Source organism: Cricetulus griseus, chromosome 3, assembly GCF_003668045.3.
Source record: "Cricetulus griseus strain 17A/GY chromosome 3, alternate assembly CriGri-PICRH-1.0, whole genome shotgun sequence".
NCBI classification, from domain to species: domain Eukaryota; kingdom Metazoa; phylum Chordata; class Mammalia; order Rodentia; family Cricetidae; genus Cricetulus; species Cricetulus griseus.
In genome coordinates this window covers 66002904-66016169 of record NC_048596.1, presented here as the reverse complement: position 1 = coordinate 66016169, position 13266 = coordinate 66002904, and the positions used below count along the sequence as shown (strand labels likewise).

The following is a 13266-nucleotide window of genomic DNA, read 5'->3' as shown; positions in this document are numbered from 1 at the left end:
TGCCTTTCAATTGAGCTGATGTAGTCCCAACACTTGACCACCTAATCAATGCAAGGTGGCTACTGGTCTAACTGTTTGTGTAAATGTAAGACTTTCTTACTTGGTGTTCAACAGGACATTTTTTATGTTGATTAACAGGACAAATGGATTTGAGGAAACATTAATATAGGCCACTGTATGGTGTGTGTTAACAGTTATTTATTCCTGCCTCCCAGGTCTTGAAAGCATCGTAATGTTGCCCTCAGTAAGCCCCTGAACTTGAAAGGGATTCCCAAGAATGGATATTTGTATGAGTTTAATTTTGAAATAAAAAATATTTATTAGTTAAACCTCTGTTTACTCCAAATGGGGAGAACCTGGCCTCAGGCCACCAAGAAGCCTCCTATTACCTGGTTGAAGGATACCCACTAACAGGGAACTGCCCCACTGACAGTGCTCTGTTCCCCTGACTAAGTGTTTGAACTTACAACCTTTCCTCAAGCTATCAGGCACCTTAGCTTGCTTTCTTTTAAGCTGTGGTCTCACATATTTACTGACTTAGTTTAGCCATGGAGGCCCAACACTTCATGCTTGCTTTTCTGTTAGCTATGTTTTGAGGTCTACATGCCCTGGATACCATCTTCTTCCCAAACCTAAAGAGAGATGCTCCAAGGGGCCTGGCCAGGGAAGAAGCTGCCAATCTAGAGAACAGGTGGTCTTGGCCTTGTGTTTAACACCCTTAAAAGGCAGCTTCTACCACAGGTTTCTGGTCTTCTCTGATAGGGAAAGCATCATTGGGCTCTTAGGAGTCAGTGAATATATTGCTTCTTTAGAACAGTGGTTCTCAAGCCATGGGTCATGACTCCTTTGGGGGGTCAAATGACCCTTTTACAGGGGTCACATGTCAGATATCCTGCATATCAGATATTTATATTATGATTCATAACAGTAGCAAAATTAGAGTTATTAAATAGCAGTGAAAATAATTTTATGGTTGGGGGTCACCATAACATGAGGAACTGGTTGAAGCATTAGGAAAGTTGAGAACTACTGCCCTAGAGTTTCTGGGATGGGTAAGCTTATAGGCAGGAAGAGCTGTCTCCCCACAGGGTGCTTCTGGGGCTGCATATACTCAGCAGTGAGACCCTTCAGGCAGCTGGTCAGTGGCTCTCCACTTCAGGAAGCCCATGGTGGCTACAGGGAATTTCCATCATTCCAAGAACTGGTTAGGTTTTTAATTTCATATCTTGCTTGCCCCACTCTCAACCTTTAGCAAATACATCAGCCATGCAGGTAGCCTGTGTGACCCAGCACTTCCTGAGAAGAGACCAGAATAATACTGAGAACACTGAAATAGGCAGGGTAATTCTTGGCATTCATGCCAGCCGGGTGAGCAAATGCTGCCTGTGCTGCATAAAGCAGGGTGATTTGAGTGAATTGCCCAAATGTTTTATAGGGGACTAAAAAGCACGACTGCGAGGACATTTTTGCACAACCCACTTTACAGAAGGCATCCTCCGAAATGCTGTCCAATGGCCCTATCCTTTTATCCTTTAACACTATGTGCTCTTATAGGCAGGGGCTTCCTAGAAACCATACTTAAGCCTCCACCACTCCTACCTGACGAAGACCCAACTGAAGCTCAATTGCCTATGATGAGACCTTTCTCTGCTCCAGCCTTTCAGGCATGCATAACGGCAAACAAGATTAATGCAAGAGTCTCTTAGGAAGAATAACTTGGAAGGGTCTGAAAGCAGCTGCCTGGTGATGTACATGTCCCTCCATATAGAAAGACCCACAAGGATGAGCTTGCCTGATGTCCTGGATAATGAGGATTCCTATCAAAGATATTGCACATTAAGTACAGTGCAAGGTACATAGAGGCTGCTGGTCAGAATCAAAGGTCATCACTTTCCCCTAACACTATCTAGACATTAACACAAGAGAAGACCCACAGATGTCAAAGGCTCAGTTCTAGCCCAGAGAACATTATGGGTATGTGGGTATAAGATATCACATAGATGCAGTCATGGCTCCACTGGGCCCACCTCATTGGGAGATTCTTAATGCTGGTGGGTTCTTATCCAGAACCACTCTGTGCTTTACTGGGCTCGAAAAGCAAGTAGAAGCCTTGGCACTAGCCCATTGCTTCATGAGCATCTTTCATGGTCAGCGACTCATAGGGTTGAGAATATTTCCGAGGACAGCTTTGGGTGTTTTAGCTTGATGGGTCCTTCGATTCTTTGTCTTTTCACAAAAAGTGAATATGCAGTGATTGTAGCAATATGTATATTCAATAGCAAGATGGCTCTGTGGGCAAAGGTACCTGTCACCAAGCCCAGTGACACAAGTCCCATACCCATAACCCATGTGGTGGAAAGAGAACTGATCTCTGTATGTTGTCCCTTGTGTCCCCAACCTGCAAGCGCACACACAGAAAAATAAATCAAATATAAATTTTAACATATTAAAATTACTAAGTATAAAGTAGAATCCATTTCCTGTTGTTGTAATTTGGGATACAACCGAAATGGCCACCTCCAGCCTCCATGGGGTACATAAGTCCTGAGAACCCCTTCTCCCCTCAGGACCACAGGGGCACCATGCAGGTCTTGGCTTGGGTGATTAGAGGAACAGAGAGTTTTCAGATGTAGGAGTTGATACAATTGCCTGACAATGTAGTATTTATACCAGGGAAATGAGCAGATACTACCCTTCCCCAGAGTCATTACAGGTGTCACAGTGTGGTACTGGCTATGGCTGGCCCTCCAACTTCTGGAGACTCCTGGACCCGAGCCTCACAGCTTCTGCTTTGCCAAACCCTAGAGGCTGCTGCCCTCCGTGATGTTCCCATGTGGTAGAAAATTTGAATATTAGTCAAATTAATGCTCTTGGGCATGGAGTGGGAAGAGCCACCATCAGAGTAGCCTGGGACTTTGAAATTAATTGATTCCCTGTTAAAAGTATCCAGAGGGTTCCCTGATGTCTGGAAATGATGGTTCTAGAACCAAATGTAAGAGGCTACCACACTATGGACCTGCCTTGACACCCTGAGTTTGTCCTGTGTGGACGATGACCTAACTAGAGGTTTGTTTTAAAGGTGAGGGAGGGAACTACAATTCCTGGCCTTGATTTAAGGTGCCAAGTCTTAAAATGGCTAAGGCACTGTGCATACTTTGAGATACCGGAGGGGAGGGCCTTTTGTGACAGGAGACACTTTTCTCTGTCTTCTGTTTGACACTTCTAAGCTCTTAAACCCTGGCCAGTGTGACCTAGAAGTGAATGATCAAGTGTAACTAACTGCAATTGACTTGAGTATGTGTTTCATTAGGCAGCCACTAAACTCAACAGAGAATTCCCAGGGTTTCCAGGGCCATGTTGAATAGTACCCTTTGTGCTCAACATATGGGGATGCATTCATTACAATGGACTCAGGCATGTGGCCAAGTGTTCTTCAGACCCTATTCCTCCTATCCAAAATCAGTAATCAGTAAGATCAACATGTAGACACTGGCAGACATTACCCAGTTCAGAATCTGTCACTGGGATGAATGCAACTGAGATTCACCCGTGTAACTCTCAATCCACTGCAAGATGAGTAGATATCCCAGTTTCTAGGTGGTAAGTTTCAGAGTTACAAATGAGTTACAGATGAGTTACAGTGCAGTGCCGCCCTTTCCAAGTCACCAGAGGCAGAAGTCCCATCCAGACATATCTTACTGGACTTGAACCGCTAATCACAGAGTGCCTCTGGGCAGCTAGAAGACCCTAATGAAGAAAGGCTCCATGCTTGTTCCAATAGCACAAGGAAGTGCCTAGATATATGCATGATTTTCCCTTCCTAGGGTGCTCATAGATGTTTCTGTTTGAGTGTGACTCCCAGTGGGTACACCTTACCATTATTATATACATCTGGCTTCATAACCACTTGATGAAGTTTGTTTTCTACCTGGTATCGGTGACATCCTTTTATATTGCTGTCTGGCTCCAATGACTACCAGCTATATCAAAGTCCAGGATTGGTTCCTGTTTGACCCTCTTATTTTTGTAACCTGGTAATGCCTAAGTCTATCTTCCCTGGTGTGTGACTTTTGGATGTGTATGGATTCAAAAACAAATGACTGAAATGGATGAAAATGGAGATGGCATCGCAGCATTGAACAAGCTTCCTGCTTTACTACTAGCATCCCATTAGGTCCTTCTTTTTGTTTCATAGCTACTGGAATCTTAACTGTTGTTCAGAGGTAGGGTTGGTACTAAGAAGTAGCTCCTCTTGTGGACAGGCCATTTGCTCCAAGTTGGATTGACCAAAGTCAAGAGTAGGGTAAGCACCAAATACCTTGCCATTGAAACCAGTGCACTGACTTCACTTCCTGCCCTGGAAGGCAGAGGTTGTTTCTTCTCCACTGCTTACAATAAGCAGACTCTGCCTAATTCAACCACAGAAATCCTCCACCAGGATCTTTGAGTCTGGGTGTTTTGCTGCAGTGATAATGTATTATCTGGCTTCTTTTTGTCACGCTGCTGCCAGCTCACTTCAGCCACAGAGTAAAGGGTACCAGTCACATGGACAAGAGAGCACAGCCTCACATCTAACCTCCAGAACGTAGGGTGGAGCAGATGAGGTGGTTTCAAAGGGTAGAAAAGAAAAGGCCTGGTAGGTCAGACTAAAGCTGTTGAGCCATGGACAGCGTTTGAAAATGCACAGAACCAGCCTTGGCAGCCTTGCTCACAGTGAGGGCTAGGGGAGATGTGTTTCCTAACTTGGATGATCAAAGCTGGTCAAGTCCAACAAGCCCTAGTTGATGTTGGACTGTGTTGTAGTCCAAATGGACACCAAAGACAACTCATGGGTGCCAGTGTATGCCTCCTAATCACCTACAAATAGGGCATGTCTAAAGAGGGGCTCTGTCTGTGTGTGCTCCAGGAAAAGAATGGAAACCAAAGACTATTAACCAAAACCTTATACGGTCCAGAGTACCGATCCCATTGAAATAATTTATCACTTGTTATCATTTCCTTTTCCTACTGCCATATGATGTGTCTCTCCCCTCCCCTCTTCTATAATGGGATTCCTAAGAATCAAGTGGCCTCCTGTTTAGATATTTTGAACTGGTTTGTGTATTACAATTCATGGAGCTCAGAAACATTAATCTGAGTAGAACACAAGAAAGACCCATCAACTCTGAATATACAGGTAGAGCTTGAAACCAAGTCCAGATGGGTAAACACTAACCAACAAATACATGCCAGAGGTGAGTGTGCTAGGAAGCCTGGCTTTTAACACACCCGTGACGCTTGCAAATTCACTAGTTCTTCAGACTACAGCACGGACACCGAGCAAAACACTGGCATTAGACTTCTTAGGGAGGGGACTTTGGGGCTGTTGATGGGCCTTCAAGTGGTAAGCCTGCAGGAAATAAGACACGGTCAACATACATACCCTTCTCGGTGGGCTTCTCCTTTCTCCAGCTCCTGGATGACTCCCAGCAGCACTTTGATGGTCTCCTGGCTAGAGCTGATTAAGTTTTCCATCACCTGGAGCTGGGCCTTGAGGTCTACCACTTCCGTGTGAGGCACAATTTGTTGGCGTTCTTCATCCCCCACCCCAGCTATGGGGCTAGGCTGGTTCTGCAGGGGCTGTTCGCTACATTCTGGGGACAGGCACTGCACTGGGGGTGAGCAGGCCAGAGCAGAGCCCGTAGATGCCTGCAGCCCATTGAGCTGGGCGGCCCTCCTCTGCTCCTCATCTGCAGGACAGAGAGACCATTGGCTGGCAGCAGCAGAGTTTGACAAGCTAGGTTCAGGGGCCCTGGTACTGGTGGCAGGTGGGTACACAGTGGCAACCTCTGTTTTAAACACCCTTCCATGGGCAAGTGGAGTGGGCTCCTCTGAGTCCAGCCTGCTCCTGCCTGGCTTAGCTCTCCCCGGAAGCTGGTGCATGGGCTCCTCAGAGGGAGGCCGAGAGTTCTGCAGTAGAGCTTCAGGGTAGCCAAGCATGTCTGGAGTCTTGCAGAGCTCTGCACAGTTGACCCCGGAAGGCTGGTCCAGTGCATTCACGTGCTCATTGGAATGGAAAACCAATGCTGTGGTCTTGTGAATCCTTCCTGCACTGTAAGGCCGGGAGTCCTCCATGGGTCCTGCCTCACTCTTCTCTTTTGAATCTGCTAGAAACCCATTGTTCTGGCTTTTGAAGGCATCTGCAGTCGGCAGGCCTTTGAGACTACCTTTCTTGCGGTCCAGTGGGAATGTCTGGTAACACTTTCGAAGGTCTGGTGAGGTCTGTACACCCGTGCTCTTGGTGACATTGGGAATGGATCGGCGTGCAGGCACTGTCATATACTTACGGTATGCTGCCCTACAGGACACAGCCTTGGCCTCTCGCTTTTCCCCCAGAGGTCCTGCAGACAGCTGTGTGTCCCTCTGCTCATTCTGGGCTTCACAGATATCCTTAAAGCGCACCTGCAAGGCTTTGTTCCGCTTTTTGATCTGCCGGTTGGGGTCTAGGGCATATCTCATCTCCAGGGCCAGGCAGGCGGCTGGCTCTACTTCCCGCTCTGGTGTCGTCGTGAGTATGCATCTGCCGGAGTCCTTGCTGACCATGGTGCCTGCATGCAGAGACAGCAACAGAAGCATCAGTGGGTCAGAAGCATACACACAAACGCAGCTGAATGGACTTCCAGCCAAATTACGGCTGCCGGCTTCCTAATTATTTTTAAACAGGTGAGGTCGGCCTTTATGTTAAGGAAAATCAGACAGGCGGGGAGTTGCTGGCAGGCACAGCATGAAATGCTTCTCAATATTAAAGCCTGCTTACTTTTCCATGTGGGATACATTCATTTTTTTCGTTTGATAGTAATGCTTGTTTCCCCATTAGACAAACCTGTTTTACTATATTCATCAAGCAGCCCAATGATGCTGCCTCGTCAGCTTTGCAAATTATCTTTTCACATGTGTGTCTCCACTCCACAGGCAGATGGTTTACCAAATGCAATTTATTTAGTTTAGGATTTTTACTATTTTTTTTTGTTTTGTGGGTGACGTGATTAATCTATTATTGGAATCTAGCAGTATTAAAGACTTACTGAAGATTCTAAGTCTTGAGCAGATAGACATGTATAAAGGTGGCCTTGCAGGCAGGGTCCACGGTCAGCCAACACTGACTCTGTGGGGAGCCAGCTATACTCCTCCACAGTGCTATCTCTGGGAATAAGTCATGGTGGGGAGCCTGGCTTCTAGAAACATCAGTCATGAACATAACATGGGTTTCCCTGAGTCTACAAAAACAGCAATACCATCTCTTTTCTGTGACTCCATGGAGAATGGTATTTGGAAATTACTTTAAAAAATAAATTATTCATTCTAGAATCAGATTTTGTGTTTTGATCACAACCCCTGAAAAAAAATGACAACAATGGTAGTTGTTCTAGCATTTAAATGCTGAAAGAAAATAAAATCAGGAGGTTTTTTTGTTAATCATGCAGATTCATCTCGGGCTGAGCTATTAAATGCAGCTAAAGAGATGCAGGTGGCCAATGATTCTCTGGGGAACTCCAGGAGGGTAAGTGCCTTCCCTTTATTAGATAAGCAGATTCGCAGCTGCTTATTGCACTCCCAAGAACTTTCTTGGGGGCTGCACTTGAAGCAAGATACAGGGAAGCTTGGCATGGGGGTGCAAATTTCTGTTTCCTGCTACTTAGGAAGCTGAGGCAGGAAGGATCACAAGTGTAAGGCCTGCTTGGGCTACAGAGTGAACTCAAGGCCAGGCAGGGCAAACTAATGAGCCCTGTCTCAAAACAAAGTAAAAAGCAGGTCTGAGATAAAGTGTTTTCTCAGTATGTATGAGGACCTGTGTTCAATCCTGGGTTTGGCAAAACAAAAACAAACAGAAGATAGTTATGTGTGCTGTTTGTGAACTAGCTGAAATCTGAGATTAAAGTGGCTGGCTGGTTGGATGAGGGTATACAGAAGGCTCTGGAATCAGATCCCCAGTGTTCAGAGATGCAAAGTCACAGAGATGAGTCAAGGTCAGTAAAAGCCACACTACCCAACCCAGTGTCAACAAAACTCAAGCTCTGTCCCGAGACAGAGGATGTGCAGGGGTAGTGATGGTGACAGTGGTGCCATTATAGGTAAGAGCCTAGCCCAGGGAACTGGAGGAGACATTCTTGGGCAACACATGGCAATGGAGAATTACAGTGTGGCCACTACTTACGGGGTCAGGGTATGGGTGGTAGATGTTTATTTTCTTTACAATTGGTGTCAACATTCTCATATCACAGAGGTATGGCATGCCACTTGTTCAGCCTCACAAAACAGGTGAAAGCACAGGTAGGTCATGACACATTATAACCTGACACCCACTGTTTCCAACAGACCCAGATGTCCAATATACAGATCCAATGCCTGCCCTGTCCATAATCTTTAGTCAGCACTGTAGGCCAGTAGGTATAGTGGCTTGCTGAAGGAAAGGAAGAGAGAAACTCCAAGCCCTTGGCTTAGGGGAATCATATTACCTATGCCTTCTCTGCAGTGGGTTAAACTCCTGCCATACTGGCCTTTGCTACCTTGCAAGCCCCCATAGGTATTCACAGCATGAAAGAATCAGAGGCAAACCCAATTCCCAATTCTTTCATAGTAATACCGAACACTAATGGGTAGTTAGGTTTGGGCATACCCTAAAGTAATCTCCACAGCTTTTGGTTCAATTTAGACCAGGGTTACTCAGCTGCTGCTCTAGTGGTAGGTAAGGCAGGTGACCCGCTGATGCTGGAGGACTCTGGGCAGTGCAGACTGCTCAGAAGTGCCTAGCTTCTCCCAAACAGAGAAAGGAAGCATGGCTTCCTACCAGTGTGACAACCAGCAATGTCGTCAAGCAAGCACCACCATCATTGCAGCCCTGCATTGGCCTTTCCAACCATGAGTGCCCAAGGCTTCAATTGTCCCTGAGTTATGTCCCAGAATGAAGGCTTTCAAGTAGGTGCTGGGGAGATCTGCAGATGTCTGTAATCTGAAACTCAACCTCCAGGACAGTTTCAGAGAGGAGGGGATAGGAGTAGAATGGACCAGAGATGTAATACATTAAAGGCTCATACAGTGGAGGAGGGGATTGTGCCTGGGGGGTGGGGCAGTGCAAGGCTGCCAGCACACATAATAGCTATCTTTCAGGGACACTTATCCCAACAAGTAAAAGATATATACTCAGAATTGGTAGGGGGGGAGAGCATTGGAAACTGGGAACATAATAAGAAAATTAAATCCTAACCCCCATTCTTATCTGTGACTGTTCTTTGGCTCCCTTGCCATCTAGGTGTGTCAGAATGTATTGTGCCATCATTCTGAAGGAGACCTTCATACTAGGGGAAATTTGAAAGAGAGAGCATTTTTACAAAAAGCAATTTACCAGTAATTTTTCAGCCTTTTCCCTGCCACTCCTGAAAAATGTGTGTCTGAGTAAGTTTGTCCTGCCTCACTATTCATCATCAGGATTTGCCAGGAACTGCACTGAAATAATTTCTTACATCACTCTGCTGGTTTGCTGAGTGTTAGACCAGACCATCAAACTCATAAAACAAATCAGAGGAATTAATTGCTGGTGGTAAAAGCAAAATAGTAAAAAACAAAACTGTAAGCTCTTCAGGCTTTACAGAGTTGCTAAGTATGTAAAATACTATTCCCTTATTAGTGAAAATGAAGATAAATAGTAAGTTCTTTGCTTTTGAGGGCCTGTACAAAGGGTTGATCCTAGGGCCTTGTGCCTGCCCTGCAGGTTTCAAGATGAAGTTTTATTGTCTTTTTTATTACTTGTATGTGTATGAGTGGAGATGCTCCAGAAGGCTAGAGGTGTTGGAAGCCCCTGGAGCAGGAATTATGAGTCCTTGTGAGCTGCCGGTCATAGGTGCTGGGAACTGAGCTTGGGTCCTCTGCAAGAGCAGTATATGCTCAGCCATCTCTCTAGACAATATGCATGCACTCTTGTGCATTGCACTCCCATCTTCTTATTTGACCCTCAGGATTCCCTTGCCTGCTATCCTCATATTATAGGTTGCAACTCTGAAGGGCACAGCTGGTGGCCTGCACCATAAGTCCCTTTGAATAACATTCACTGAAGAACTACCCTGTGCAGAGAAATCTGTCATTTGACATGACCCATGGTCAACTTCAAAAAGCATCAGCTAAGCCAGGCATGGTGGCATGTACCTGCAATTCAAATACACAGGAGCCAGGGATAGGAGGATCATTGCAAGTTTGAGACTAGCCTGGTCTACACAACAGGTTCTGGGATAGCCAGTTGATACTTAATAAGGCCCTTTCTTTAATAATAGCAATAATAAAGCATCAGACATCTGAAAAGTAAATGAGTCTGTCTCCTGGCCTTCTCATATCATGTATCAGGTGTGGGTTATGGGAGACCTCCAGTGGTCCTGGAACATGTCTGTCATTGGTGCACAAACTAAGGGTTGCCTTGAAGTCTGAGGTGACTGTGAGACTTGGATGGCGTTTATAACATGACTTCCTTGGGTAGGTAGCCCCACAGAGCTAGAGGTGCTGGTCCTTTGGGTGACTCTCTTATGTGCAGAGCAGCAAGAGTTCATAACCTGTATTAGACTTCATGGGTATATGCTTTGGAAAGTGGCAAGTCATGGTTTGGTCTGCCTAGCTCAGGGAGATCTAGATGCTGTTGAGCTGTGTAGAATATAAATGTCTTAATTACTCTCAAATTAAATTTCATAATCAAATGTGAGCTGTAAATATATAAACGCTGTAGTTTTAGATTAGTGATGCCGTGTCATCTCTGTACTGTTTTAAATTAATAACACAGATAAAAACACACTCAGTTCAACTTGAAGGTGTGAGAAATGCTAACAGCCTAACAATAGGTAAACAGTCGAGTGAATGATGGTGTACACTCACTGGCTGTGACCATTAAAATAATAATTACAAAGAAGGTTTTGTATCTCCACAAAACATGAGCCAATGTTAAGTGAAAGAAAATGGCCTACCAAGTTTAGCTGGGGAAAAAGAAATAAACCACAGAGATCGCTGTTCTATTAAAACATTGCCTTTAGGGAGAGTGTCTTATCCATATTTTTTGACACAAGGATGTTACCTTACTTTTCCAGTTAAAACTCACAGAGCAAAGGTATCCCTTCTGTAGCCTTTTGTAAGTGTGAATACTCTCAAAGTCCCAGAAAGGATCAAATTGGTGTGCCTGCAGTCCTCAAAGTCCTTCATTGATCGTGTTGAGAAAGTGATGAATCTTAAAGTTATGATAGTGTGTAGTGTGTGTCTGTGCTTGTTATGTCTAGGTGTATACCTACCACGTAAGTACTTGTATGTATAGACATGCTCACATGGGTTGGGAGAGTTAACAGGCCATGCCAGTATTCCAGAGCACTTACTATGAAGAAGAAAATTGCCACTGGTTTGAATTTATAATCAAATTGATTTGCCTTGTGCTCTGTGATTAGCATCTCCAGAAGTCTGAGGTTTCATCATCTGCCATTGTAATAAAATGTCACATTCTTCCTAGGATTCTTATGTGTCCCTGTAATATGGTATACGTGCCTTGATTGGTCCTCTGATAGGTGGGACTGTAGAGAAACAACCTGACTTGGGGTGTTCTGTCACTGTAGATAGCCTAAGAGCCAGCAAGCCATCCTCTGAATGTGGAGAGGGAGTGCATGAAATTGCTAGCTTCCCAATGGCTCTCCCACAGTCGAGGCACCTTGCAGTTCAGCATTAATTGGGTCAACATTTTATTCCATATGCTGAGGGAATGTCTGTGCATTAGGCTCCTCAGAGTGGGTAAAGGGGCAAGTGGATAAGCTGTTCTTTACCATGGAGCTTCCCAGTGGGAAAGGGAGGTAGGCTCTCCCTAGCTCAGGGATGCCTGTGTGCAGGGAAAACTCTAATGTAGAAACCTGGTTTACAGTCCTGAAACCCTCTTGCCTTGAGGCAGAGATAGCTGCATAGATCCTGGACTCGGTCTCTGCTCTGCAGTCTAGGTTAATTTAACACATGGAGATGCCCTTTTCCCAGACATTCATTCCGTCTTCAGAGGCCACAGAACTGACTGGAGAGGGATGACTCTAAATACATTCAGATGTCTTTCTAGGTTGGACAGTAAGTGAGGGAGCTGGTCCAGGGACAGCAGCCTGGCTTGTGGGAGGAAATCAGGGAAGACGCAGCCTGCTTGTGTTTTGTTCTTTGTTTCTCCCTTTCTTGCACCTTTCCTCCTTTCCTCACTCCCTAGACTGGCCTTGAACTTGCTATATATGTATTCCAGGGTGACCTTGATTTGCCTCCTCTGGTGCTGGGATTGTAGGTATATGCTATTATGGATCGTTTACTTGGTGTTGGGAACTGAATCCAGTGTATGAGGCATAAAAGGCAAGCTATCTACCAACTGAACCATATCCTCTCCCTTTCTTACCAAATGGAATATCGAAGGGTAACCTGGACCATTATGAACTGATGGCTGGCTCTCTAGTCTGAAATTGGAAATAGGGATACTTTTTGAGGTAAAATGTAGGCTTTGAGGCAGAAGAAACCCCTTGTAAACTGGGGCTCTGGTTTGCTCTTATCTGTGTCATTAGGACAAGTATTTTACCGAGAGAGCCTTGGAAAAGTCACCCTACAAACCACTGCTGTTATGGGCCCACACAGTGAATAGGCAGAAAGGCATGAGTTGTGTGCCTCATCCAGGCATGGACACTTTGGGTTTGGTATGTAGGTTTCAGAACAGTGGTTCTCAATCTGTGTGTTGTGACCCCTTTGGGACTAGAACAACCCTTTCACAGGGATCACCCAAGACCATCAGAAAACACAGATATTTACATTACAATTCCTAACAGTAGAAAAATTACTCTTATGAAGTAGCAGTGAAAACAACTGAATGAGTGTGTGTGTGTGTGTGGGGGGGGTCAGCACAACATGAAGAAACTGTATTACTGGGTCACAGCATTAGGAAGGTTGAGAGCCAGAGCATTAGAAAAACTAGAAAATGGTCCTCTTCAAGGAAATTGACTTTCCTCTTTGCTAAAGTTCCATTAAAGACAGTAACCTCCGCTTACCCACTATCCAAATGGAATCTAAACCAGTAGAAAGGAATTAGCAGAATTTTATGTTTGTGAAAAATCAGCTGGGAACCCTGCCTCCTGCAAATGGGGTAGCATGTCCATCAAAAAACACCACCGCCCCCCACCTCATTTGCATTAGCAGCCTTGGCAATCAGTAGTGGTGAAAGACATAGGTAGACCAGGTTACAACTTTGCAACCCCAGGT

At 45.2% G+C, this 13266-nt stretch overlaps 2 protein-coding genes across 4 annotated transcripts in view; one reads left to right on the top strand and one right to left on the bottom strand.

Annotated features, from left to right (window-relative positions):
- Positions 1 to 6582, bottom strand: part of Insyn2a (inhibitory synaptic factor 2A) — a 34202-nt gene extending 27620 nt beyond the window's left edge. The window contains exon 1 of the mRNA XM_027409108.2: positions 5423 to 6582. Coding sequence (XP_027264909.2) covers positions 5423 to 6582 — 1160 coding nt within the window. The remainder of the gene's footprint in view (positions 1 to 5422) is intronic.
- Positions 1 to 13266, top strand: part of LOC100773370 (dedicator of cytokinesis protein 1) — a 495025-nt gene that overhangs the window by 244162 nt on the left and 237597 nt on the right. The gene's annotated exons all lie outside the window — the stretch shown is intronic.